General features: G+C 54.9%; 1 protein-coding gene across 10 annotated transcripts in view; it reads left to right on the top strand.

Annotated features, from left to right (window-relative positions):
* LARGE2 (LARGE xylosyl- and glucuronyltransferase 2) overlaps positions 1 to 26,384 on the top strand; it is a 46,418-nt gene extending 20,034 nt beyond the window's left edge. For 3 of the 10 annotated variants that reach the window (XM_006026932.3, XM_025207953.1, XM_025207952.1), the window contains 14 exons: positions 13,412 to 13,600; positions 14,147 to 14,418; positions 15,167 to 15,249; positions 15,725 to 15,848; positions 17,873 to 18,044; positions 18,217 to 18,321; positions 19,108 to 19,220; positions 19,582 to 19,707; positions 19,897 to 20,052; positions 20,339 to 20,502; positions 21,302 to 21,580; positions 22,200 to 22,346; positions 22,591 to 22,786; positions 22,997 to 25,224. In XM_006026932.3, the coding sequence (XP_006026994.1) occupies positions 13,501 to 13,600; positions 14,147 to 14,418; positions 15,167 to 15,249; positions 15,725 to 15,848; positions 17,873 to 18,044; positions 18,217 to 18,321; positions 19,108 to 19,220; positions 19,582 to 19,707; positions 19,897 to 20,052; positions 20,339 to 20,502; positions 21,302 to 21,580; positions 22,200 to 22,346; positions 22,591 to 22,786; positions 22,997 to 23,194 (2,235 nt within the window). In that variant the 5' untranslated portion in view covers positions 13,412 to 13,500 and the 3' untranslated portion in view covers positions 23,195 to 25,224. Of the gene's footprint in view, positions 1 to 4,076; positions 4,150 to 4,172; positions 4,376 to 4,442; positions 4,533 to 8,314; positions 8,427 to 12,908; positions 13,068 to 13,411; positions 13,601 to 14,146; positions 14,419 to 15,166; positions 15,250 to 15,724; positions 15,849 to 17,872; positions 18,045 to 18,216; positions 18,322 to 19,107; positions 19,221 to 19,581; positions 19,708 to 19,896; positions 20,053 to 20,338; positions 20,503 to 21,301; positions 21,581 to 22,199; positions 22,347 to 22,590; positions 22,787 to 22,996; positions 25,225 to 26,326 lie in introns of those variants that run through there. The other 7 variants (XM_025207956.1, XM_014521456.2, XM_014521455.2 and 4 more) reach the window with 7 other exon arrangements.
* The last annotated feature ends 212 nt before the right edge of the window (positions 26,385 to 26,596 follow it).

The following is a 26,596-nucleotide window of genomic DNA, read 5'->3' as shown; positions in this document are numbered from 1 at the left end:
GCGGGGGGGGGGGGGGGGTTCTGGAGCAAGTTGCTGTTCAACATGAGTAAAAGTGGCTCCCTCACCTCAGCTTGCACACTTATGATCTGGGAGAGAAAAGGAAAAAGAAAGTTGGTAAAAATCAGAGCTGAAGTTAGGCTGGGAGGAGTATCTGAGCCTGCCCCCCCTGCAGGGAGATCCACCCCTGTTCCCCACCTGCTCACTGCCCTCCTGTCAGAGGGGAGGCGGTCATAGAGTCATCAAGAAGTAGGGCTGGAAGGGACCTCCATAGGTCATCTAGTCCAGCCTCTTAATAAAAGGACCATCAACCCTGACACAATGCATGATATAACACCCTAACCTGCCATGGGTAAATCAGGGGGAGCATGGCAGCCAATGGCCTGCTTCTCTAAAAGTTTGTTAATATATGGTCAGGAGATCCCAGGTAAAGGGCCACAGCCCCCGTTAGAGAGAGAGGCAAACCCCCCACAGTCCATACCAATTTGACCATAGGGTAAGATTCTTTTCTGTCCCCAAATGTGGAGATTGGTCTGACCCTGAGCAGAGAGGCAAGACTCTCTAGCCAGGAACCTCCAGTTTTAAGTCCTAGCAGGAGCATTTGTGCAGCCCTGTCAAAATCCACTGCCTTGGCTGCAGCAGTGGTTCTCTGTTCGCATATGGAACGTCTGGTCAGATGCTGGAGCTGTACAGCTGTAGTAATGGTGCAAAGAGCCTAAGGAGGGTTTGATACATGGGCGTGAGTCTTAGCAGGCTGAGATAGGGGCTGTCTGCGGTCTCTGGAATACATCCCTGCATTAACTGTATTACGTGTACTTTTTTGGCATTTCCTTTGCCCCTGTGACAACTAACTGTGTGCTGGGGGAGCTAGGGTTTGGCAACCATGCGTGGTGTTTTGCAAGATCCTATCCAGGTGCACAATTTGGTGGTCAACTGTTGGTTCCATCACTGTAGAATATGCTGGCTCTTTTGCTGTAGGTTGTTCTCTTTCCATTGAGATGTAAAAGATCCCAACGCTTGGTAAACAGCCCACTTTGGCATAAAACCAGAGGATGCTGGGTCTCTGCACAGGGGGTCTCGATCCTGTTTTCCTTACAAGATTCCCTTCCACCTTTCAGCATTCCCCCTGCCATTCCCCTTGGTTCCTGTGTCCTTCCCCTCCTTCCTCTGCTCTTGTAAACAGCTGCATGGCATTTGACAGCTATCATATTCCATCCCAGGCTGAAAGTGTCCCTAGACCCATTATCACAACAACTCTGTGGAGCAGGTTTGTGATTCAGAGGTGATCTATGAAAATAATCAGGAGAGGAACCTGACTGGGCTCATTCTTTTTTTGGAGCTTTTTATGATGGAGGAAAGTGTGTGCGTGTGCATGTGTGCGTGCAGTGTGCCCTTGTTGCCAAAAAAGCTAACAGCATACTGGGCCGCATTGGTAGGTGACTTGCCAGTAGATCCAGGGAAGTGATTATTCGCCTCTATTCAGCACTGGTGAAGCCACATCTGGAGACTGTGTTCAGTTTTGGGCCCCCTACTACAGAAAGGATGTGGACAAATTGGAGAGAGTCCAAAAATGGTTAGGGGGCTGGGGGACATGACTTCTGAGGAGAGGCTGAGGGAACTGGGGTTGTTTAATCTGGAGAAGAAAAGACAGAGGGGATTTAATAGCAGCCTTCAACTACCTGAAGCGGGGGGTCAAAAGAGTATGGAGCTAGACCAGGGGTGGGCAAAATGCAGCCTGCAGTCTGGATGCGGCCCACCAAGCCAGTCTATCCAGCCCACGGGGCCCCTAAAAAATTTAGAAAATTAATATTGAGCTGGGTTTTGACAGGGCTGCACCAATTTTTTGATCTGGATTTTGACAGGGCTGCACCAATGCTCCTGCTAGGACTTCCCCCTCTATGCAACATTGGTCAGGCTGCAGTTGGAGTACTGCATCCAGTTCTGGGCGCCGCACTTCAGGAGGGATGTGGAACATGGAGAGGGTTCAGAGGAGTGCCACTCGCATGATCGGGGGCAGCAGGGCAGGCCCTCCGAGGAGAGGCTACAGGACCTGAACCTGTTCAGCCTCCACAAGAGCAGGGGGAGAGGAGATCTGGAGGCCATCTGTAAACTGGCCAAGGGAGACCAGCAGGCAATGGGAGAGTCCCTGTTCCCCCGAGCACTACTGGGAGTAACAAGGAAGAACTTCCATAAGTTGACGGAGAGATTCTAGATTCAGGCTAGACATCAGGAGGCACTACTTCACTGTCAGGGAAGCTAGGATCTGGACCCAACTTCCAAGGGAAGCGGTGCTTGCTACTACCCTGGGGGTCTTCAAAAGGAGGCTAGATAGACACCATGCTGGGGTCGTTTGACCCCAGCATCCTTTCCTGTCCATGGCAGGGGGGGGGGGGTTGTGAGTTTGCTCGGGGGATGATCTGCTCAGGTCCATTCCGACCCTACCAGCTATGAAACTGTGAAACTATCTGCCTCTGGCTGCATGTCATGCGGCCCTCTATGACTTGCCAAAACTCAGTAAGCGGCCCTCCGCCCGAAATAATTGCCCGCCCCTGAGCTAGACTGTTCTCAGTGGTGGCAGATGACAGAACAAGGAGCAATTATCTCAAGTTGCAGCAAGGCAGGTGTAGGTTGGATATTAAGTAGAATTTTCTCACTAGGAGAGTAGTAAAGCACTGGAACAGGTTATTCAGAGAGTTTGTGTAATCTCCATACGTGGAGGTTTTCAAGACCCAGCTAGACAAAGCTAGTTGGGGGTGGTCCTGCTTTGAGCAGGGGGTTGCACTAGATGACCTTCTGAGGTCCCTTCCAACCCTGTTTTTTTTATGATTTTCTATGCCCCCACCTCAGTCCGTCTTCCTACATGGGGTTTGTAGCTTAGCAATACAGGTCCTGTCTACCCTTCTCACCTGCTTTATTATGTCAGAAGACAAGACAGGGAAAGCTACTGTGCCTGGTAAGGAATGAGGTGTTTTATTCTAAAACTGTTGCTAAAATCTACCTCATTCTGCTGAATTAAATGCTCTTGTGGAGAAATATTTGCTGCCACCCAGCTGCCCTCATTGTGGGACTGTCCATGATCTAGAGCAGGTGTAGGCAACCCCCGGTACAGGTGCCAGAGTGGCACACAAAGGCATTTTGCTTGCACGTGCGCCTCAAGGCAGATGGCGGGGAAGGGGCTGGGGCTGCACTGCCACAACAAGGAGTGGGCCCCTTGTGGCTCTCCCACCATCTGCCCCTGGTATGCCCAGGCCCGGATTAATGCATAGGCAAACTAGGTACATGCCTACAGCCCTGAGCTGCGGGAGGGCCCCAGTCGTTCCCTCCGCGGTGGTGGCACAAATGGCCCATCGCCTTCCCTTCCCTCCTATTCCTCTCTGTCAGCCTCGCTGCCTTGGCATCTGCTTCCTAACAGCAGCTCTGAGCCCTGCTCCGTGCAGGCAGTAGTGCCTGGATGAGGAGGGGTGTCCCAACCAACCCAGGGCCCACAAGTTTTTTTGCCCAGGGTCCACTAAAGGGTTAATCTGGCTCTGGGTACACCAACATCTTACAAGTCAAGGCTGTAGGATTTTTTTGGCACTCTGTCCAAAAACTCTCAGACCACACCCTTACTGATGGTCTTCCTCTAACACCAGAGGAGAGCAGGCCTGACGCTGCAGGTTTAAAACAACACCAGGGTCTCTCTATTTTACTGGCTAAGGCAGGGAAGATCTTGGGGCTGGAGCCTCCTTTGCTGGTCCCTGTGTTAGCATCCTGCAGGCATGGTCCTGCTGGAAGTTCTGACGCGAGCTCCTTCCTGCTCCTCTGGGAATTACCGAGCCAGGAGCTAGAGCAGCCTTGTCTGATGCAGGTGCCTTCTTGAGTGGACTGCTTATAACAGAGCAATTTTGAATCACTGTGGAGTCTGGTTACTTGTACCTGAGGCCCTATTTTGCAGGGGAGAGCAAGTATGTTCCAACTTTGGAAAAGAATGGCCCTGGTGAGACTTTTTTGCCCTATAGTGGCCTTCCGTAAACATTAACCATTCACCTGACCCTCATCTGAGCAGGAGAGAGCAAAGGTCATCCAGGCTGATGTCATGTAATGGATCCTACTCTAATGAGAGGTAGTTAGCTGCTTGCAATGACTATGTGAGAGCTTGGCTTCTGCAGAAAGGTGAGCCCTCAGGCTGGGGAAGGAGAGGAAGCTTGTCCCTGGAGTGGCCCATATTGGAGGAGCTGCTGCAGGCAGGCAGGCAGTGATTTAAAAAAAAAACAAATGGACTAAAGCAGTTTTCCCCACCCCCAAACCTGGCTGGGTCAGGAGCTACCTGGTGTAAAGTGGGCAGTACACAGAGGGAACAGGATCCAGTGCCCTGGGACGGCAGGAACAATAGCTCATTGTGAGTAGCACTTATCCCTCTGCATCCTGTAATGGGGCTGGGTAATGGAAACTGGCATTATTGGGAAACCTCTCGTCTTACCACTGGCAGCATTTGTCTGGAGCGAGCAAGGAGACTCGGAGGAGAAGAAAGGGAGGGAGCCTTTCCTGGCAAGGGGGTGAGGTCTGTCACTGCAGGGTAGGGGAGACATGTGAAGGCTAGAGGGAGCATTGTGCAGATACTGACATGTATGTCTCTGTCCGCGCCAGCCTTCATACTCTGCTGTGCAGCCCCGTCTGCACGTACCTGGGTGTGGGTCGGCCCCTGCCTGTGTGGGTCTGTCTAGTCTTGCTCCAACAGTGGCCGCAGCCTGATGTTCACCTTTCCAGGAGCACTGCCTACTCAGCCCCAGCCGCTGGGCACCTGCTGCTCTTCCCATAGGGAAGAGGGCATGGCCACCTGCAGGGCTTACACCCAGCAAGCAAGAGGAGTGATATCTCCCATTGTTATTTCAGGCAGTTAGATACAAATGTCATAACTTCATCAGCTCTATGCCCTGCCATCTCGTCACAGGGGCTCCACCTGCCTCAGAACAGAGTTTCTTCTAGGTGGTTAAGTCACAGGCCAGCTCTTGTTTTCCTGTGAAAGGACTGGGTCACGAACAATGGTTTTACAATGCCAGGACTGTCCTTGGACATCTGATTACTGAGATCTGGGCAAAGTGTGTGGTGAAGGAGAGCAGAGGTGGTGGTATCTCTCTGTCTCTCTCTCAAAAAGCAATGTTCCAGCCATCCAGCAACCAGGGTGGGTTGGGCGAGTAACTTCACCTCTGCTCCAGTTTTTCTGCTGGAGTCTGTCTGTCCTTTCTTATGTTCCTGGTTTGTTCCTTTAATTATGCCTAGTCCTCAGAAGCAACTCAGTTCCGGCTTTATGTTTGTCTTGCAGGTTATATAAACTCCTGCAGGCAAAGGCGGCGTTTTGCCACTGTGTAGTTACCGCCACAGCCATGCTCACCACTGGTAGCTGACTTGTCCCAGAGGACTTGGTAAAGAACAGAGGGACAAGTAGTTAGCCAGCCTGGGCTGCTGGGATGGGGTGGGGCTGCAGTGTTGTAGCCAGCTCCTGCAAGTTACTGAACTAAGGGATGAATGCTGGTTTGTCGAGCTTTACAAGCCTATACTTACTGTGGGGAGAGTCAGCGGGAGGGGGCGGGTGGAGAAAGGGGTAGGGGTCAGGCAGGATCATTTTCTCTCTCAATTAAAGCAGGTGGGTAGGGCATGGTCTCTCTGCAGTGTCCCTTTCCTGGTGGGCAACGTTATTTGGGTAGATGTGATACCTTTTATTAGAGCAACTCAGTAGTTGGAAAAAAATTCTTTGCAACATGGCTACAACCAAAACCCCTTTCCTGGTAGGTTCTCCAGGCCCCACACAGGCATTTGATGGCATAGCCCCACAGGACATGGACCCATTTTATATACATGATGAAACCACAGCATCCTTTAATTCTGATTCCTAGCCCCCTGACCTGACCACCTAACCATGTTCCCCTTTTCACCCCTACACTGGGGCTAAAAGCCGGGATTTCTGACTTCCTCTGTGTGGTCTGGCCTGGGCAGAGGTAAGAAGACCAGGTGCTCTGGTTCTGCTCCCATGAACTCTCCTCACTGAGGGGGAAGCTCATGTATGCGAGAGACCAGAAGTTTCTTGGGGCCCAATCTGAGACTAGGGAGTGAACTCCTCAAAGAACAGAAGGCCATTGCAGACCTCCTAAATGTGAGGTGCATTTCTCTGGCCCTGCCTTTTCCAACATAAACACACAGCAATGTGCATCTTAAAAGAAACCCGAACAAACCAAGATTGCTCTGCTTCATGTGCATCTTTGATCCTCACCCCAGGAGGGAGCGGAGCAGATGGTAGTCAGAGCTGCTTGATGCCATCGTGGGGAGGTGCTCTGGTCCTGTGAGGAGTACAATATAAGAACCTGTGCAGAAGAGCAGAGACTCCCCAGTCTGTTTTCTTGGCACTAGTCACACTCTCCTCCTTACTGATCCATCCCTGTCTTTGTCTCTGAACTGTGGCAGAGGGGGGACCCTGACTTGTGTACCTGAAAGGCGCTGTGCTGCTTCCTTGCTAGCAGTTCAATAGTAGGTGTAGGTAGGATGGGGGTAATCCTGCCCGCCAGGGATGGTCTATACATCCCCGGACTCTTTAAGGGGCAGCTGAAATGTGAATTGGGGTTTTGTAAGGACAAGTAGGAGCAGCCTGGGCTGGAGGTGAATGTCTCTCCTGGGGCATTGGTTTCTGTGCTGTGCATATGCGGAGGCCCAGCCCAGCCTAGCCCCGCAGCTATGCAGTGTGCTTGAAGGAGCTGCTATCCCCCTGACTGACAGGTCTGTGCTTGCTGGCTCCAGCTGTACCTCTCTTGGGGGAGGGGGGCAGCTGCTTTGTACTGAAATTGCCAGGCAGCCTCACCCCCCCTGCCTACTCCCTTTCATACCATACCCTGTCCCAGCTTTGTGCATCTTCCCAGCTCCTCTTCTCAAATGCAAAGTGACATGCAAAATGGGGGGGGGGGGGGGGGGGTGTGCTTAGATCCTCCTGTATCCTGGAGACACTCGTCCTCCAAGCCTGGGGGCCAGGAGCAGGGAGAGCAGCTGCAGGTACAGGCCGCCTCTGCATAGTTTGCATTCCAAAGCCAACCAAGTGTGGGCTTTCAGAAGGGCCCCTCTCCTCCCCTGCCTTCCCAAGGAAAACCCCAGTTACTTCACATTCCCCAGGCAGCTTCCCAGGACAGCCCTTCCCACTGGGCAGCTTGTGGACCAGCCAGCACCATACCTAGACTCCTGGTGGCCCTGTGCAAACTTTTAGTATCAGGCCCCCCTTCGCCAGCGATGATGATGATGATAATAATCCTTACTTTCATCATTTTGGGGCCCTCTTTCTGTCTGGGCCCTGGGCAGCTGCCCAGTTTGCCCATGCTTGTGTCTGGCCCTGGGACCAACCTGCCTGCCTGGGCAAGTCTGGGGCAGTGCTAGAGCTGGTTCAGTTTCTACCAGTTCTCCTTTCCTTCTTCATCACCTGACTCTGCACTCAGCCCTTCTGCCTGTTGTTGAACTGTGGGGGCTCCCCTTCCTCCCCTTCTGCCCTGCGCCCTGGCGTTATTACCCCTAACAACCAGGGACCTGTGAGCCTTTCCTTTGGCCTCTCTTACTGAGTCCTCCTGCTCCCAGTCAGTGGGGGATGACACCTGCTGTATCCTGCAGCTGCAGAGATGGAGGCCTGAGGCTGTAGTGCTGGATCTTGGGAGTAGAGCTCGGGGTGCCTGATGCCCGGTCCTGTACTCTGGCCACTGCCCATGCTTCCCTTGTGAGATTTGGGGACTGCCTGTGCCTGCAGCTCTGTGTCCCAGCCCCTGTTGCTGATCCCACTGTTGAGTAGCTTTGCAGTCATCCTAGGCAGACTGGGCGTCACAGTGTCTGTCTCCTGTTAGGTAACCCGGTCAGTCCCAGATGGTCTGCTTGCTCTCCTTGGGCATCAAGAACTGATCCAGCATGTTCCTCTGCAAACATTTGCTGAAGACAAATCCCCGTCATGGCACCAGCTCTAGGGAAGGGGCAGCTGGACACCTCAGTGGGTGCTGTTGCTTTGCCCAGGCTCTTCCCTCTTGCCCACAGAGAGGACAGTGACATTTGAGTCAAGGTAGGGATGCGTAGAGGGAGGGGGAGCCGGTAGACAGCAGGGATGGGGGTGCAGATTCATAATGACTTTCTCCAGGCGACTCCATGCTCCCGGCGCTGAGCTGGTTGAGCAGAAAGTGCATTTTAGTCTCTTGTTTTGTTTGTTCTCTTTCTTCATTAGGGGGGCCAGGCACAGGGCAGTGCAGGCGGGGCAGGGGTGGGGGGAGAGAGCCTGGGCTTTCAGAGCTGGGAGGGGGGGAAGTGTTAGATCAAAAAGGGAGGAGTAAAAGGGAGGATTGGGAAAGGCAGCCCCAGGAGGGAGCAGCAGCAGCAGCGTCAGACTGCACACTAGTTTAGGAGCAGCTCTGGCAAGAGGACAAGGTGGGGAAAGCCAGGTAAGGAGACCAGCTCCTGTGGGGAGTCATGACAGGCTAGGGTGCTGGGGTTGTGAGAGGAGGCTATGGTGTGAGAGCTCGGGGAAAGCGGGGTGTAAGTGGGCAGGGGGATGCTGGTGGCTGTGGAGGTGATGGAGTAGTAGAAGCCACCGGTGTGTGCTGTAGAGGGGTCTTTGCAAGCTGGGGCTCTGCTGCTCCAAGTCTGCACCTCCCCCCGGCCAGAAGTTGCAGGCCCTTCTTTGCTGTGCCCCTTGCTCCCCCAGGTTGGGGCTGATGTGTGGACAGGGAGTTTGTAGCAGGTTTCCCTGCCCTCCCTGCTTTACCTTCATGGTAGAGGTGAGCCAGGCTGAGAGGCCGGGATGGGGCTGGGAGCAGAGAGGGCTTCTTTTCTCAGTCTAGCCAGCCTTCCCCTTGGGCTCACCCCCTTGGCCTCTTGGACCCCCACTCTCCTGCCCCCTCTCCACTCCCCACAGCCCGAACCTGCCAGTCTGGGGTTTCCCAAGTGGTGAAGCCCTGGCAGCATCTAATAAAATTTGCTCCTTTTAAACAGCCCATCTACCAGACTGTAAAGCACGCAGCCACGTGTTCTGGAGCTGCCCACTTGGTGCCCACTGACCGTTTCAGGATTTCATATCTGCCAAGTCTTGTGAGCAGTGAACAGGCCACCTGCTGCTGCCTGACACAATGAAGCTGCTGCCTCTAATGAGAGGGATCCCCCTTGGCCCAACAGATGAAGGAGGCGGGAGGGAGAATCATAGGACTGGAGCAGGGTGGCGGGGGAAAGGTGATAGAGGAGCAGCCCACAGAGCTGTAGCATGTAGGAGTTGGATAGTGTCTTTTAAATCAGCGGTTCTCAACCTTTTTTGTACCAGGACCCATTTATAAACATCAATGGCCAGTCCTGACCTAGGGCCCCTCACTTCCCACTCACTGCCCCTCTCCCCATTGTGTGAGGCATGGGGGGCCCCAGGCAGCCCCTTGCAGGTTTCCCACATTTCTCTCCTTTAAAGGAGAATCCACTTTTAAAGTTTGCTGATCCATTTTTAAAGTTTGTCTGTGACCCTTCATTGTATTCTTGCAACTCACTTTTGGGTCACGACTCATGGGTTGAGAAACACTGTTTTAAATAGGCAGACAAGGTTCTTTGGGTAAATCTGATATCTTTTATTAGACCAACTTAAATAGTTGGAAAAAAATGTTTTAAGCAAGCTTTTGGGTTCAAAATAGTTTTAAATAGTTTGTGAGCTTCTGAGTGGCTCCCTTCACCCTGTCTGTGTGCGGCTCAGGCTGCAGTGTGTACATGCATCCAGGCCTTGCTTGTATATGTGGTTATTGGCTTCCTACTGTGTCCAGGTGGCTTCTTCCTGCCATGTGTGTTGTGTAAAGAACAAAAGACACAAACCAGGCCAGGCTCTCGGGGAGCTGCCATAGCCCCTCTCAACATCGTGGTGCAGTCAACATCAGGTTGCAGCCTTTTAGAAACTACTGCTTCCAGTTCTCCATGCACCCCCTTTCTCCAAGGGCTTGGCTGGAGGGTGCCTTGGGGCCACAGTCTCCAGGTAGTGCAAGAAGACAGTTGCAACTGTCTTGCTTAGATGCAGCCATGGGGCTCATTGCAGGCAGCTGAGGCAGGGCTGAGCGTGGTGTCCCGAATAGAAAGCCAAGGGATATCCGGTTAGTGCCCTGTGGTGAGCAGTGCCCCACTGAAAGGCCTGCACTGTGCCATACAGAGCCAGACTGGGTCCAGCCCAGAAGCAGAGGAAGAGCCAGATTTGCAGCTACTGGGTCAGGAGGGTGACTCAGGCTGTTCTGTGGAGAGGTTACCACTGTGTGCCCTTGTTTGCCAGTGTCTCTAGAGTCACCCTCTGTGGCCAGCCAGAGGGCTCTGCCATGCCCTGAGGCATGGGAGACCTGCCAGGAGGGGCTTGGGCCCCAGTCACCTGCCTTCTGGTGGGCTGACCTGTTTGGGCAGTATCAGGAGGGAGGGGAGCTGTCCTGTAATAGCCCATGGAACTAAAGGCTCCTTTTGAGCATCTGCACATCAATAGGCTTTGAATAGGAAGGCAGCTCCTAATCCAGCTTATTCAACCTGAATGGAAGCAGGAAGGCTTTTGTTTGAAGGGCCTCCAGATGTTGTGCAGAGGTCAGGGAGCATTTCTGTCTTTTCAACAGCAAGGACAGAGATGAGGAGGGCCCCACCCATTCTGCGGGGTGTGGGGAGGGTCTGCCCAGGCTCTTGGGGCTCAGGCTTTTCACACTCTGCGCTCCTGGAGGGTGTCTGGTCCTGGGCCTGTTTCCCTGTGTGGAGAGAGCCACCTTCTCTTTACTGCACTGTCTCCCTCCCCTTGGGTGAGAAGAGCCCCCCATAGCAAGCAGCTCCCTGCCTCTTGAGGGGCGTCTCCAGGGCCAGAGTGGGGTGGGTGTCACTTAAGCTGAAGGAGTTGGGGTTGCATGCAGGCTCTGAACAGTGACCACATAAAGTGCAAGGCAGGTTCTGTCAGGAAAACCTTGAAAAGGGCCAATAGGGGCTGAAGTTTCAGCACTTTAAGGACTGAGCAGGGAAATGGGGGCAAGAAGTAGAGTAATCTTCGCCAGGTTTGGCCATGTCTGGACCGCAACAGAGTGTCCCCCAGTCTCTGAGGAATGTAGCAGGCAGCAAGGCTCGGGGATTAGCTCTGAGAAACTCAGTGCATGAACAAAGTGGGGAGGGGAAAGCAAAAGGAAAGATAGATGGGCAGTCACATGAGACTTTCTGTGTCGGAGGGGGGCAGATGCCGCCAGAAGGTCACCAGAGGGAGGAGATTCCCTCTCCTGTGGTCTTCCTGCTGGTAGCTGAGTTTTCTTCCTTTGTCTTCTCTCTCTGTTTGCCCCCTGAAACAGGGACAGCGCTTGGTCTTTCTTTTAATCTCTGGACCTTGTTCCTCTCTTGCACCTGTGTTTTTTAGGGACAATTTAATTTACTTCCCAGGATATGGGCTGGCACCGCTAATAGCAGCAGCCGTGTAGAAGAAGAGGGGAGCTTGCAGCAGAAAGTTATTGTTTCCAAATAACTGTGAAGGTTGCTCTGTATGTGAAGCGGGGGTACTTCCGGGTAAGCTGGGCAGTTTTTCAGGGGGTTGCCATCTTCTGCCCTTGAAACTGAGTTTTCACCAAAAAAAAGAGCAGTTCTTCAGGGTTAGTAGTTGCCCTGGTAAGAGGAAAATGGTGACCTGAGTTTAGCTGATGCTCTGCAGCATTTGCCCAAGTCTGCAGAGAGCCTGGGAAAAATGTGCAGAGGTCACTGCCTCTGTGGTTGATGCCCAGCTTGGGCTCCAGGGCACTGAGGTGGTGGCTGTGCAGCTGACCTGTCTGTGTGATTGCCCTGCTCATTTTGAGGGACTGTTAATTTGGAAGCCCTCAGAGGTGATTTATCTACCCTTGGCCATTGTCAGCCATTGGCCAGGGTGCAAAATGAGTTTGGCAACCTGCTCTGTCTCCTGGGCAGGGCACCTCTTCCTCCTTGAGTGGGTGGAGCTTAGTCTGTGGGCAGAGCTCTTTTCTGACCCCTGTTCTTTCCCAGTCTGAAGCCATTGTAAGGCCACCTGTTTGTGGGGAGCTGGTGCATATGGCCTTCGCATCTGCTGGTCTGTCTTGTCTGTTTGGCAAAGTGCAGCTTGCTGAATAGGGCAAGGCTCTGGGGTGCCAAGAATTAACGTGTGTGTGTTGTGTGATGGTTGCCTTTGCTCAGCAAGGCTGATGGCGCAAGTGACAAGTGCAGTAATCTTACTGGGTCTCCTCTCTTTCCCCTGGGACAGTTTCTGTGACCACACCACACATACCCCTTTCCCATGCTGGGGGCAGGGGCAAAACCTATGGATCTGCTGTCTCTGGGCTGTGCTGTGAGCTATCGTTGGCTTTGCCCTGTCCTTCAGAGGGCTGAGTGCCCTGTTGCTGTCGGACTCCCAGCCCTGTGGAGAGGACCCGCGGGGCAGTGAATTGGCATGAATTCTGCTGCATGGGCCAGTGGCTCACCACGCTCGCGGTTGTAGCTTTGGCACATAACGGGTCTGCCTGGCCCTTTAAGGCTGCAGCGCCCTGGCACTGACTCCCAGCCAAGTGTACAGGATCCCTGCTCCACACAATGCACAACATTGTTCGGGCAGGTAATCATCCGTAGCTGAGCCAGGGCAGAGGGAGGCCCCTGGCTTGCCAGACCGCCCCTGCCTGCTCTGCGGGCTCCATCCCCAGGGGCAGCATTGCTTATGCCCCTGGCCGCCCTCTGGCCCCTGAGACGGAGGAGCCCAGGAAAGAGCCCGAGTGCTGAGTTTTAACTACTTGCTTATCGCCATGTGGGTAACGCTCCCAGGCAGCACGGCCCCGAGCGCCTTGTCCTTGAGGCCTGTATCTCTGGAGCAGCTCTGGGCCTTGCCAGACTCAGGAGGGAGAGGGAGAGGGGGAGGGGGAATTCTTTCTCTAGTTCAAGGGCAGGTTTAATTCAACATCAGGTGACTCTGAGCCTGGGGAGAGCAGCTTTCTAAGCCTCATCTTGTGCTCAGCCACTGGCTGGGGGCAGGATCTGAGGGAGGGCACCGGGCATAGGTTGGGGCCTTGGTGCTGCCCTCTGGAATTAGCAGGAGGGTAGCCAATGGGACCGTCCTGGAGGTAGGGGTAAGAGGGGGGCATGGTGTGTCCTTGGCCCCTGAAGGGCCAGGGAAGGGGGGGAGGGTTGGGCTGCGCAGCAGAGAAGCAGGGAGGGAGGTGCTCTCAACATCCAGATCCAGCAGCCCTGAAAAGGGGGCTCCTCACATGCCTTTTTGAGGCTGGTGTCACAAGGTGCATGGCCTGGGGGCCTGTATTGCAGCCTGACTCCTGGTGTTGCCTGGAGTGGGGCATGCTAGGGCCACAGGCTCCTGCTTCTGTGGTTGATGCCCAGCTTGGGCTCCAGGGCACTGAGGTGGTGGCGGTGCAGCTGACCTATCCGTGTTCTTCCACCCTCCCGGATGTAGGCTCTAGGATGCTGGGGCCAGCAAGGCTAGGCCCGCCCACGTGATCCTCACTGCCACGGCCCTTGGCCTGCTCCGCCTGCATATCCGCCATGCTGCTCTCCTGGCGCGGGAAGCTGAAGCTGCTGCTCGTCACAGCAACACTGGTCATCCTCCTCTCGTGGCTGTACCTCCTGGCAGGCGGTCTGGAGTGTAAGTGCAGCTTGTGTGGCCCCCCGGGGCATCACACAGGGGAGGGGGAGGGAGTGATGGGGCCCACATGGTGGTTGAGCCCCTGCGGGGAGCTAGGACTCTTGGGTTCATCTCCCGGCTTTGCCATAGCAAGAGGTGTGTACAATTGGACCAAGGCCTTTCCCTCTCTGCACCTTGGCTTCCCCACTTCGGGGAAGGCTCCTTACCTCCCCTGGGGGCTGGTACAGACAGCACATGATGCTGCGAATGAAGGAGCTGGGCCAAGAGCTTGCAGGGTGGCACATGATTGCTTTGGTGACCTGTTATCACCATGCTAGTGATGGGCTGAGACCAGCCCCAACTGCTGCACTTGCTCCTCTCTCCCATGCTTGGCAGGTGCTCATGCACCGCAGGCTTTGATGCAGAGAGGTGAGCTTTTCTGCTGCCTCACAGAGCCCAGTATAGGGGCAAACCACATTGGAGCTAGTGTACTTAACCCAGGATCCCACCGTCTCCCATGGCGTAGACTCACAGTGGTTGCTGGGGGTGGGGTGGGTCTCCCCTCAGATGGCCGCTCTCTCCTGCTATCTCCTTGCTTTGGAGAACAGCCCAGCCGGGACGTGGAACGAGAGGCCTTGGTGTCTCAGGTGCACAGGGTGGAGGAGGAGAACCAGCAGCTGCGCCTACAACTCAGCCAGTCCCTGGTGCAGGTGGGGGCCACAGAGGGGGGTGACAGCAGCCAGCCATGGGCAGCCTCTGTGGAGGACAGGGAAGCTGTAGGGGAGGAGAAGAGCAACCGCACAGACTGCACCAAGCAGCGGACAGTGCAGAAGTGTGAGGTAAGTCATGGCACTACCCCAGGAACAGCAGCACCCCAAAGCAGCTGTATGCGTGGCCCAAGCCACCAGGGTCTTCTGGGGCCCTATAACACTGACCCTGCCTTGCACAGCTCCCCCAGCATGCTGGCTGTGCCAGGGCCTCCAGAACGCATGGAAACTTGCTTAGAAATTGAGAGCAATGATGCTGACAGTGCTCCTTCCCCACCCACCCCCTCTGAAAATGTCAGTGCCCAGCCAGGCACGTGAGCTGGCAGCTGGGGGCCAGCACCAGGATTCCTGAGTTCTGTTCCCAACTCTGCCTCTGATCAGTAGCACAGCTTTCCTTTCTCCCTGCCTCAGTTTCCCCACCCATGCCATGTGGATAAGCATGCTGGCCAGTGTCCCTGGGAGGGCTCTGGTGACCTGTTGTCACTGTGCTGGTGATGGGCATAGACCAGCGCTGACTGCTGCCCTTACTCCTCTCTCCTGCAGAGCCTCTTCCTGTAAATAACGTACTGCATTAATTGAGATGGGCAGAACAGAGGAGCTGGCAGCCTGGACAATGTTTAGCAGCACGGACCCCTTAGCCTGATTGGGGGTGGGGGAGTAGAGGAAGGAAGGGGAGGAGGTATCAATCAGGCATGAGTTCTCAGGGCAACAGTGTGACAACCTCTGCTGAGGCTGTCCCAGAGGATGCTTCATGCTGGGGCTCCATGCCTCTGAGTGCTGCACTGTGAAGGGGCTGACGATACCTCTTGTCCCTGGGCAGCTCCTGCACGTGGCAATTGTCTGTGCTGGGCACAATGCAAGCAGAGACGTGGTGACCCTGGTGAAATCCATTCTCTTCCACAGGTACGTGGGGCAAGGGGGGCAGGAGCAGGGTCCTATGCTGCTAAGTGTTGGTTCTTGCCCTGGAGTCATCTCCCAGTGGGACAGAAGGGCTCCACTTCCACTACCACCTTAGATTTTGGGGGCTCAGATACAATGAGGAGCAGATATGAACTGTACCTGCCTTGTGGCTTCTCAGCCCTGCAGCAGTCCAGGGAGGGGAGAGGATGAACAGCAGGGAGATCTGTCCTGTGGGAAGGGACCTCACCTGTCACCCCTCTCCAGTATGGTGCCTGGGATCCTCTGTTACTGTAGGAAGGGCTTGGAGGGTCCCAGGGACAAGGGCTGAGGGAGGAACAAATCCCATGGAAGGGGTAGGTGTCACTGCTGGGCAGTGGGGCCTGCCCTGGCTTGGTCCAGGCTTGGCAAGGGGCACTGGGGTAGGACTGGGGTGGGTAGTGGTTCAGTGACCCTGCCTGCACTTCCCCCCACCCTGCAGGAAGAACCCTCTTCATTTCCACCTCATCACGGACTTGGTGGCTCGGCAGATCTTGCAGACTCTCTTCCAGTCCTGGATGGTACCCTCCGTCCACGTCAGCTTTTACGACGCCGACAACTTGAAGGCAGGAGCCCCCGTTGTCCCCTGCACTCTCACTCTCCCTCCTCCCCCCACTTGTCTTTCCCCACTCAGTATCTTGGAAGCTAGGTGCCCTCCAGGGTGCATGGGTGAGAGAACAGTGGTCACCAAGCTAGGCACTCTTTTGCTGCTGGTCTCCCCTCACCTGCTCTCCTCCTGGCATCTGTTCCCCTTTTGCTGATACAGAAGCACTTGGTTGCCAGAGGGGTTGTGCCTTTCTCCTGCACTTGTGAGTGTCTTGATCTATAGAGACTGGAAACTGCTCCCACATGGCCCTGCTGAAGGGTGGGTTGAGCCTGTCCTACTGACTCTCAGTGGCTTGGACACAAATTGTTATCTTGACTCCAAACTGGGTGTAGGAGGGGTGGGACCAGGCAGTGGGTGGCACATGGGGGGCAGAAGGGGACCTGTGGGGATCACAGGTCAGCCTTGTCACTCAAGATCCAGCAGGAGGAGGACATGCCATGCTAGTGCTGTGTTCAGGGGATAGGATGGCAGAGCTGGGGTCAGGGAGCACTGAGGGCAACTAGAGACAACAGACACATGCAGTGGCTGAAGAGGCTGAGAGGGGCCCAGAGACAAGAACTGCACTGGGACAGAGCTGCACAAAGCTCCCATGGGACTGGCTGTGCCAGAGTCATCATGCCTAGAGACTGGGGAAGGAAGGATCCTTTGTACAGCCCAGGGGACACAACTGTATCCCATCTGCCTGTGGTCTCATGTTGTGGAGCAGACATTAGACACCTGGTACATGGTGCTCCAGAGGCAGGGAGGCACTTGGGGAAGGACAACAGGGGTGGGCTGTAAGGAGAGATGACAAGACAGCACAGCTGGCAGTGCGGAGGAGGGAGGCAGGAGGCTGTAATATCTGCAGGGGCCTGGGCTTTGAGCCCCACGTGGGTGCAGGGGTGAGTCAGGCTGGCTCAGAGGGTGTGGGGCACAGCTGAAGGCCGTTTTGGCTGAGCCTTCAGAGACAACCTGACACAACCATGGGGCAGGTCTCTCAGGGCAGGGAGCCAGTGCCCCATGCACTGAATGCTGCCTGTCACAGAGCTGTGCTGTGGGGCCAATCCTACACAGGCCCTGTGGGAGTGGCTGAATGCTCACAGGCCTCTTCCACCTTTGCTGCCCACCATCCCTCATGGTGGGCAGACCCATTAGGGCAATGGTTCTCAAACTTTTTTGTACCAGGGCCCATTTGTAAACATCCATGGCCAGTCCTAACTCGGTGCCCCTCACTCCTGACCCACTGCCTGCAGCCCCCAGTGTCTGGAGCAGAGGGTGGGTATGTGGGGCTTGGGGGAGCCCCAAGCAGCCCCTCACCGGCTGGAGATCTGCCAGCCTGCAGGGGAGCAGAGGGGGGGTATGGGGGGCTTGGGGGAGCCCCAAGCAGCCCCCCACCGGCTGGAGCTCTGCCAGCCTGCAGGGGAAAAGCCACGGTTTCCCACGGTTTCCCACATTTTTCTCCTTTTAAAGGAGAATCCATTTTTAAAGTTTGTTCATGACCCTTTCTTGTGGCCCGCTTTTGGGTCATGACCCCACAGATTGAGAAATGCTTTCTGGCTCCTGGTTGAAAAGGGAAATGAAGAATGAACCTGGGGTCTGTGTGCCGCCTAGTGGCAGCTGCTATACATGGTGCATGCTGTGGGATTGGCACTGGCAAATATATGCCTGGACAGGAAGAGTGCTATACTATAGCCAAGGAAAACCTCAGCACGCTATGACTCCTGAGAGCCTGGCACCCAGCACAGGGACAGCACTGGCTGGGAGGGCAGTCACATTGCCTTGCTAGGCTCTGGGACTTGGCTGTGCCCCTCTGTAGGCCATGGTAGCTGTGGAGTTCAGTTAATGGTGCACAGGGGATCGTTTTTCATGCAGGGGCACCCCATCTGCTTCCCCCTCTATTTCTAGGAGGGTTGTTAAATGTCTGGCTCATGGTTTTGTCCCGGGAGGGTTCAGGAATGGCTGCCGCAGCCCTGAGAGCCAACCCCACCTCTGTTCCTACTACAGCCGGAGGTGTCCTGGATCCCCAACAAGCACTACTCAGGGATTTATGGGCTGATGAAGCTGACACTCACCAAGGCACTGCCCCCCAACCTCACCAAAGTCATCGTGCTGGACACAGACATCACCTTTGCCACTGACATTGCTGAGCTGTGGGCCGTGTTTGGAAAGTTCTCTGGTAAGTGAGAGCTCTGGTAATGGGGCTCTGGGAGCTGGGTTGAGTGGCTGCAGCCCTGGAAGAAGAGCCAGCTCTGTTGCCCTCCTTCCCCTGAGCTTCACCTGGAGGCCTGCTTGGGACACGTGACCCTCTGGTGAGTTGGGTTGCCTGCATGCGTCTTCCTCTCTTGCAGAAAAGCAGGTGATTGGGTTGGTGGAGAACCAGAGTGACTGGTATCTAGGGAACCTGTGGAAGAACCACAGGCCATGGCCAGCACTGGGACGTGGCTTCAACACAGGTGAGTGTGGACCATGTGTAGGGGCAGCTCTTTTGGGGCAGGGTAAATTGCATGTACCTGGCTTTGCACAAACCAGATACACTACTCAAAGCTGTGGTATGAACAGGGGGCAGCAGGGTGAGGAGTCTGCCCCTGCCCAGCACTTTGGGCTTTACTGGGAAGGAGCAATGGCCACTGTCCTACTACAAAGTGATGGCACCCTTGAGTCATTCCTACTGTGGTATGGGGATAGACTAGAGGACAGGGAGCCAACAGGGAGATCAGACTCCACTGGGATCCAATGCTAGGTGGCTTTGGCTGTGAGGAACTCTGCACAGCTCTGCAGGGCCCTTTCATTCTGCTGGCAGCCACACCTGGGGCTTCCCTGACACACAGCGCCTCAGTCTTTGGTCTAGGAACAGGAATAGCTGGTCCCAGGAGCTCAGTTGACTTAGTGGGTTGCTCCAACCTGAACTGGAGCTCAGGCTGGAGGGGAAGGTGGCCCGCTGGCATCCACTCCTTTGTGCTCCTGCCATGGCCCACGGTGACCTTCTGCAGAGATGGCCCAGTCTGCCTTTATGCACCTTCTACTCTGCACCCACCACTTGAGAATCCTGTTTGGGATGAGGCTGAGCTCTGTTTGGCAGAGCTGGACTCCCACAACATGCACCTGGGTGACCCAGTGTGCTCTAGTTACTACTGAGTGGGCTAAGCTGGATCCACAGCAGCAGACACAGGCCATGGGCTGGCTGGTGCTGCCTTGAGAGGGGGTGTTCTGAGACCTTATGCCCTTCCCTTCCTCCCCAGGGGTGATCCTTTTGCTCCTGGAGCGCCTGCGACAGATTGGCTGGGAGCAGATGTGGCGGCTGACGGCGGAGCGGGAGCTCATGAGCATGTTCTCCACCTCACTGGCAGATCAGGTACATGCCAGTCCTGCCCCCAGCTCTGCCCCAGGGCAAGCCGGCTGCAGGAGACAGAGGGATCTCTGGGGCCATGGGACATTGCTACAGACCCTGCAGACAGCCCTGGTGTTGAGCTTGCACACTGGGATCCATGCAAGAGATCTGCAGGCTCCTACCCGCCTGCTGGTTGCTGTGTCTCTTTTAATCCACAGTCCTCTGGGAGGGATGGGTTGGTCACTGTATCCAGCTGTGGGTGGCCTTATGACAGGGACCAAAACAGGGACCCCCCCCCCAAGTCCAAGCCTTCTAGTCCCCTCTGCTCCCCACCCTGCAGGCTCTTGGGAAGTGTGTGCTCACTGTCCTGCTGTCCCTCTTCCAGGACATCTTTAATGCGGTGATCAAGCAGAACCCCGTGCTGGTGTACCAGCTCCCCTGCTTCTGGAACGTGCAGCTGTCAGACCACACCCGCTCCGAGCAGTGCTACACAGAGGTCTCTGATCTTAAGGTGGGTTTTCCTGACCATGACTGCAGCTGGGCCTTCAGATTTCCCTTGCTGCAGGCACCTGGATCTTCTGGCCAGCTGCCCCCCGGACTTGTGGGATGGAGTGTTTGGCTGCTGCGTCCCAGAGAGGGATGGGGGAATGTGAGAGCTTGGTGGACCCTTGGCCTCACACTTTAAGCTGTCGCTTTCCAGGTGATCCACTGGAACTCACCTAAGAAGTTGCGTGTGAAGAACAAGCATGTGGAGTTCTTCCGAAACCTCTACCTGACGTTTCTGGAGTATGATGGGAATCTGCTGCGCAGGGAGCTTTTCGGCTGTGCCAGCCCACCCAGCCTGCCCGGCGACCAGGTGAGAGCCTGCACTCCCCACCCACCCAGCCTAACCCCTCGTGCCTGTCCTCACTCACCCTGGACACATCGGAGCGGGCAGAGAACCATGAGGCACCGATTGGCTCCCAAGTAGACTCTATCCATGCCATCCCTTGGGGCCTTGCAAGGTGAGTCTCCCAGGGCCAGGCACCTTGGCTATGTGCAGACTAGTTGTGCCCTCCCACACTTTCTGGCTGAAGTGTGTGTCCTGGTTGGGTTAGCTGCAGCCTGGCCCCTACCCCACCTCACCAATAGGTGCATTCTAGCTGCAGCGGGCTCTGGAGGACCTGGATGAGGATGACTCCTGCTACGATTTCCGCCGGCAGCACCTCACACAGCACCGCATTCACCTCTTCTTCCTGCAGTATGAGTTTATGGCCTTGTCTGACCCAGCTGATGTCACCCTGGTTGCCCAACTCTCCATGGACAGGTGTGTGGCAGGGCCTGAGAGGAGGGAGGGGAGAGAGTCTCATCATCCTGCCCCCTTTGGGCTGCCTCCTGCTGCCAGAGAGATCCTCAGGGCTCTGTGAGCAGGGTTAACTAGCCCTGTACCCAACCAGGAGCAGCGCCACAGCAGTCAAACCAGCTCTGTGCCAGGAAAAACACTGTCTCCATCTGGGATGGGGAGGGGGGGCCTTGAGGGACTGGGGTTTACATGGAAAAATTACGTTAAATGGAACGTGTGTGATTCTGTGACTGTCACATCGCCCCGACCATGGAATCACGCCCTAGAACCTGAGCTCTCACTGAGAACAATGCTTCTAACCCTTCGCTGCAAGGAAAGCCTTGTAGATGCAAACCTGGCAGATCTAATTCTGCAATCTCTGCCTCAGTTCGTCGTTATGGGATGCATTGTTTTCATATCTGATTCAATTAAACTGTCCACTGTTTACTTTGCTGGGAGCTGCCACACCAACCCCATCACTGCCACTGCCAGTAGGAGGATCTAGGGGAGTTGCTATGGCTTTCAGGTTTGGTTGGTCGTGGTGTACACAGGGCCTGGCCATCAGACTGCAAGGCAATTTGCCCTAAGGGCAGGGGAATGGTGGATAGTGGATGGGTTGTGGCAGATCTGTGATCTGGAGGCTTTCTCAGCTAGCTGTAACCAGCCTGGCTGCAGCCACTGCTGTCCACCTCTCCTTGTTCCTGCATGCTCAGTGGCCTAGTGATCCCCCCCACATGGCCAGCTCTGGTGGGGCTCACCTCGTGCCATGCCCTTTGGCTTGTAGGTTACAGATGCTGGAGGCCATCTGCAAACACTGGGCAGGACCCATCAGCCTGGCACTGTACATGTCAGATGCGGAGGCCCAGCAGTTCCTGCGCTACGCCCAGGCCTCGGAGGTGCTGAGTAGCCGCAGGAACATCGCCTACCACATTGTATACAAGGAAGGGCAGTTCTACCCCATCAACCTGCTGCGGAACGTGGCGCTGACCAATGCGCAGACACCCTACGTTTTCTTGACTGACATCGACTTCCTGCCTATGTACAGCCTCTACGATTACCTCAGGTGCAGCTGGAACTACCTGGCTAGGACCCCCTAGGCCTCTCTGCTGCAAGCTTTAAGAGAAGAGGGGCAGGGGACAGATCAGCCTAAGCACTCTTGCTCCTGTAGTGTCTGCTCCGTGACACTGAGAAAGAGGATATTGAGCTAGAGAGACATGTGGTCTGACCTATAATGGCATCTCTCGCTCTTTCAGATCCCCTATCCTCACTTTCCTCCAAGCTCTGTCCAAGCTGTCAAACAGTGGGGCTCCCAGCTTTTCCCGCAGGATGTGGTTCCCCAGCCTGGGGCTTTCGCTACCAGGAAGCTTCTTTTTCATTTTCCACTGGGTCCCCTGGGTGGGGGAAAGGGCTGCCACAGATGGGAGGAGCGTGCCATGTCCCTTATGGCCCTGCACAGCAGATACTGAAGGTCTCCCACGACCAGTCTCTCGCCAAGGAAGGACAGGATTCTCTCAAGCCTGTTGATGCCCTTCCAGAACCAGCCAAGGGGGCCAGTGGGCCAACATGGCTGCACCTGGGGCTCCCAGCCCCTATTGTGTGGCCAGTACAGGGGTACATATTTACCTGTTACTCGTTCCATGCCATGCTGGTGAAGCCTAATGCTCTCTTCTTCCTTGCTCTAGGAACTCCATTCAGCAGCTGGCACTGCCTCAGAGGAAGTTTGCACTCATTGTGCCAGCATTCGAGACACTGCACTATCGCCTGACCTTCCCCAAATCCAAAGCGGAGCTGCTTTCCATGCTGGACATGGGCTCCCTCTACACTTTCAGGTAGGTGCTAGAGCTGCTCTCCTCCATGCAGCAGGGCCTGGACTCTGGCAGAAGCAAATAATGAGGGGCCGTGGTGTCTCCCCTCTCCACTCCCACCCTCTGTGTCTGCTTCAGTCTCTATCTCTGCTTCCAGGAACATAGTGAGAAAAACAGCCTTGTGCCTGTGGGCTCTGGGTGCCCCTGGCCTCTCTCTGGAAGCTAAGAGCCTTTGGGCCTGGTGCCTCCTGTCCATTTCTCTTTGAAGGTACCACGTGTGGCCCAAGGGCCATGCCCCAACTGACTATGCCAAGTGGCGGACAGCCACAGTGCCGTACCGCGTGGAGTGGCAGCCGGACTTCGAGCCTTATGTTGTAGTGAGGCGCGACTGTCCCCAGTATGACCAGAGGTTCATGGGCTTCGGCTGGAACAAGGTGTCCCACATCATGGAGCTTGATGCCCAGGTGAGTGAGGAGCCACCAACCTAGGCAAGGGTGGGAGGCTCAGCCCCTGCCCTGCACTGCAGGAAGGGCCCTTGGGCAGGTGGGTTTGGGTTGTTCTCAGCACAAATTGCCTTTCTGACTAAGCACTGCTGCCCTTGAGCAAATGTTTGGGGACTGATGCTCTGGGGAGGGCTGTGCTGTTTGCTCCCTGACGCCCTGTGCTCTCCCTAGGAGTACGAGCTGCTGGTCCTGCCCAATGCCTTCATGATCCACATGCCTCATGCTCCCAGCTTCGACATCTCCAAGTTCCGCCTCAGTGCTGGGTACCGGGGCTGCCTGCAGACACTGCGGGAGGAGTTCCACCAGGACCTGTCGCGTAGGTACGGTGCAGCCGCACTGAAATACCTCACGGCTGAGAGGAGCCTGTGACTTGGAGGGCCAGCGTATGCAGGGCATCGGTTGTATGCTAGGGAGGGAAGGGGACCTCTCCTGATCTGGCTCAGTTTAGGTGCTCTCCCTGCAGGCATCAAACCTGCAGCACAATCTCCCTCCAGCTAGACAGAGAGGGAGAGGGCCATTGAGCTGCAGCCCAGGGTTTGGCATTATTGAGAGGGCCTGCTGGTTACCGCTGCTTCCCATGGCCAAGGGTGAGCGTCTCAGGGCTGAGCATTGGCTCAGAGGAGCAGGAATAGGAATCCAAAGTTGGGATAATGTCACTGAGCAGAAAGGGGAGGCTCTGGGTGGTTCCTCTAGTCAGGGAGAGGCTGGTTTGGTCCCTGTAGTGCAGTGTCCAAGGCTTTGGCCAGAAGGGGGTTTCCAGTGTCCCTGTAGGAGACAGTGAGGTGGGAAGTCTCCCTCTTGCACATTCCCTGACACTCAGCCAAAAAGTTCCTTTGCTTTCAACTACGCCCCCACCTCACTGTACCCCTGGGGCCCTGCCTCCTCCAGCCCCTGTGCAGGAAGCCCTGCCAGGACTAGCATCACTGCAGGTCATTTCTTTCATTTCTCCATCTCCTGCATGCACAGCTCCGTAACTCCAAGCCCCTTCCAGAGTGGAGGTGTGTGGAGAGGGGGCTGGCACCTCACCCCATTCCATGCCTCCACCTGGAAGATGGCCTAAATGTACAGGAACAGATGACACTGTCTGCCTGCCTGAGTTGTGGAGACTGCAACCTCTTGCCTTATACCACAGCTGGAAGCACATAGCTCCCAGCTGGGCTGGTCACTAGTTGTGACTGTGGACTTCTGCCTTAAGGGTGTGCCCTGCTTAGAATCATAAAAACACAGAGCTAGAAGGGAGGTTGTCTAGCTCAAACCCCTGCTTAAGACGGGATCATCCCTCCACTTACCATGAAGAGGCAGACACAGCCATGCTTACATGGTGCCTGAATAGGGCTGGGCCCAGCAGCTTCATTCCCCCTTCCACCCGAGTGAGCTCTTACAACCAAGGCTGTGCCTTCAGGTGCAGCTTCAGCTGGGACCTGCCAGGGGACCCCGGCTTGATATTAGCACCATTACCTTGCCTATAGCAGTACAGCACTGGCTCTTTTCCCATCTTGCTGTGGCCCAGATGCGTGTGTCACTGTCTGGGAGGTGAGGCATTGTGCACATGTTCAGGGCTGTGTCTGCCTCTCTACAGAAAGAGCTCAGTGTGCAAAATAGACACGTCTGCTACCCAGAGGCTTTGGGTCTGGCCCTTTATTTTATATAAAGTCTAATCTCTGTTCAAGTTCCCAAAGGAGGTGCTGCTGCTGGACAGCCTGCACCCCTCCAAGACACGGCCATCCTCCCTGTACTGGCAAGCTGCTGCATTTCCCTCAGGTTTTCCTGGCTGGGGAGGGGCTAGTGAGACCTAATGCTGCAGGTTTGAGTCAGTTACTGAGGCCCACAGACTGTTCCTGTCTTTGCCGTGGCGCCAACTGCTAGGTCTTGGTCACTGCTGTGATTGAGCCAGGCAGGCCTGAAGCATGGGGGCAAGTGATCCTGTCCGGAGGAACCTCCTGGGGCCATTCCACAGCTCAGGAGGCAGGAGCCTGAATCTCACTAACACTGACATTGTCATTGACAATCAAGGAGGTGGTTGACACCGGACCACAGTAGTTGGGCACCATGGCTGGACCCTGCGCAGGGAGCAGTTTCAGCCAGGCATCGTTCCACAGCCATCACACACTGGAGCACATGGGACACCCTTGCTTTCCTCATTATTTAAATTATTTAAAGTGATTCTTCCTGTGGTGTAAAGGATCAGGGGGTCCGTGGGTTTGTCTCTTCCTTGTTGATTTTGCAGATGGTCCTGGAGTATCTTCAGGCCTGTTGCTGCTGGAACGCTGCTGTTCACTTCCTAGCATTAATCTGATACCTGTAAGCCTGTGCTGTGTACAAAACCCTCCATCCACAGCAGGACAGGCACTGAGAGGGGAGGCCTACCCATCACTCTGCTATGTTTGGAAGGACATGAGTGTTTCTTGCAGGGTTTTTAATTAAAGCTTTTTTATCCTTTTTCAAAGCTTTGGGGAAGCTGTGTGGTTATTTGGTCTTGTTCTGTGTCATGGATAGCAGGGTTGGCAGGCAGGGAAGGACTACAGGCCACTGTTTTATCAGAAAAGGGCATGGAGTGAGAAGCAGGTGCTGTGTCAAGGAGACATGAGGAGCGTGGCTCTTCCAGTGATGGGCAAGGGAAGGGATACCTTCTGAAGGAAGATGTAAAGCACTTGGGCTTTAGTTTAACAAAACAAAGACTGTGGGGAAACATGATGGCACATATTCACCCAATGAATGGGTTTGTAATGAGGGCAAGAGAGAAACTTTTTAAGCAAAAAAAAAATCCAGCACAGAAGCTGATGACAACAAACTAGGTATGAAAACTTGCACTGGAAACAGAGAAAAACCTTTTCAGAGGGGTGAAGTTTGGGAATGGTCTGAACTAAGAACTTCGATCTGCTGTAAGAGTGAACTCAATAGATGTGTTTATGAAAGGCTGGTTTGCTGGGACAGGGAGTTCTTGGCTCAGCAATCAGTGGGTGAGATGCATGGAATCGGGTAAAAGCAATCCCCTGCACAGGGTTTAGAGCTAACTTTCTTGCAGTGTGGCTGGTGTATCCCTGGAAATCCCATGCTTTAGGGGTTTGCAGGTTGTCCCCTGCTATGAATGGTACTGGTTTTTGCAAGGGGCGGGGGGTTGCCTTTCTCTGATACACTAAGCTCAGGCCACAGCTAAATTCAAGGGTTTTTGGCTGGAACATACTAGTACACTTGCCTGTACTTAGAAAACTCATAAGTTCCTGGCTGGTGGGTCTCTCTCTTCTGCTCAGGGTCAGACTAACAGCCAAATCTGGAGTCAGGAAGGAGTTCCCCCCTTTTAGGTTTGATTGGCAAGGAGGGGCTTTCCCTGCACCCCCATCCTCTGAGCAGATACTACTCTACTAAAATGCTGTCCTTTCAGTGGCAGGACCATGGCAGCACCCTTGTCTCCTCTGCTTTTACCGCTAGCTTGTTGGAGGGTGCTCCTGGTTTTGACCTGTGTGATGGCTTGACATAGTAAATGGTTGTCTCTGAATGCAGGAGAGAAGACACAGTGGCCCAGGGTCTAGTCCTATGTTCCTAGTACTTCTCCCATCACCACCCACACACCTGTTTTGAAACCCTCTCCCTTCCTGGCTGAAATGCTGAGTAGAGTGGGGAATAGGAAGAAGCAGGTGCGGTAACAGGAAGAACACATGCCAACGCCATAAACAAGACTGAACTTCTCCCTCTAAGCGAACATGGAGCCTCAACCCTCGTTGCCTTTGCTAGTCTCCAGTTGAAGGCACAGCTCTGCCCACACGGCATTCC

The sequence above is a fragment of the Alligator sinensis genome, unplaced genomic scaffold (assembly GCF_000455745.1).
Source record: "Alligator sinensis unplaced genomic scaffold, ASM45574v1 scaffold592_1, whole genome shotgun sequence".
Classification (NCBI taxonomy): domain Eukaryota; kingdom Metazoa; phylum Chordata; order Crocodylia; family Alligatoridae; genus Alligator; species Alligator sinensis.
Note: the sequence above shows the minus strand (reverse complement) of the source record. Positions and strands in the feature narration are given on the sequence as shown.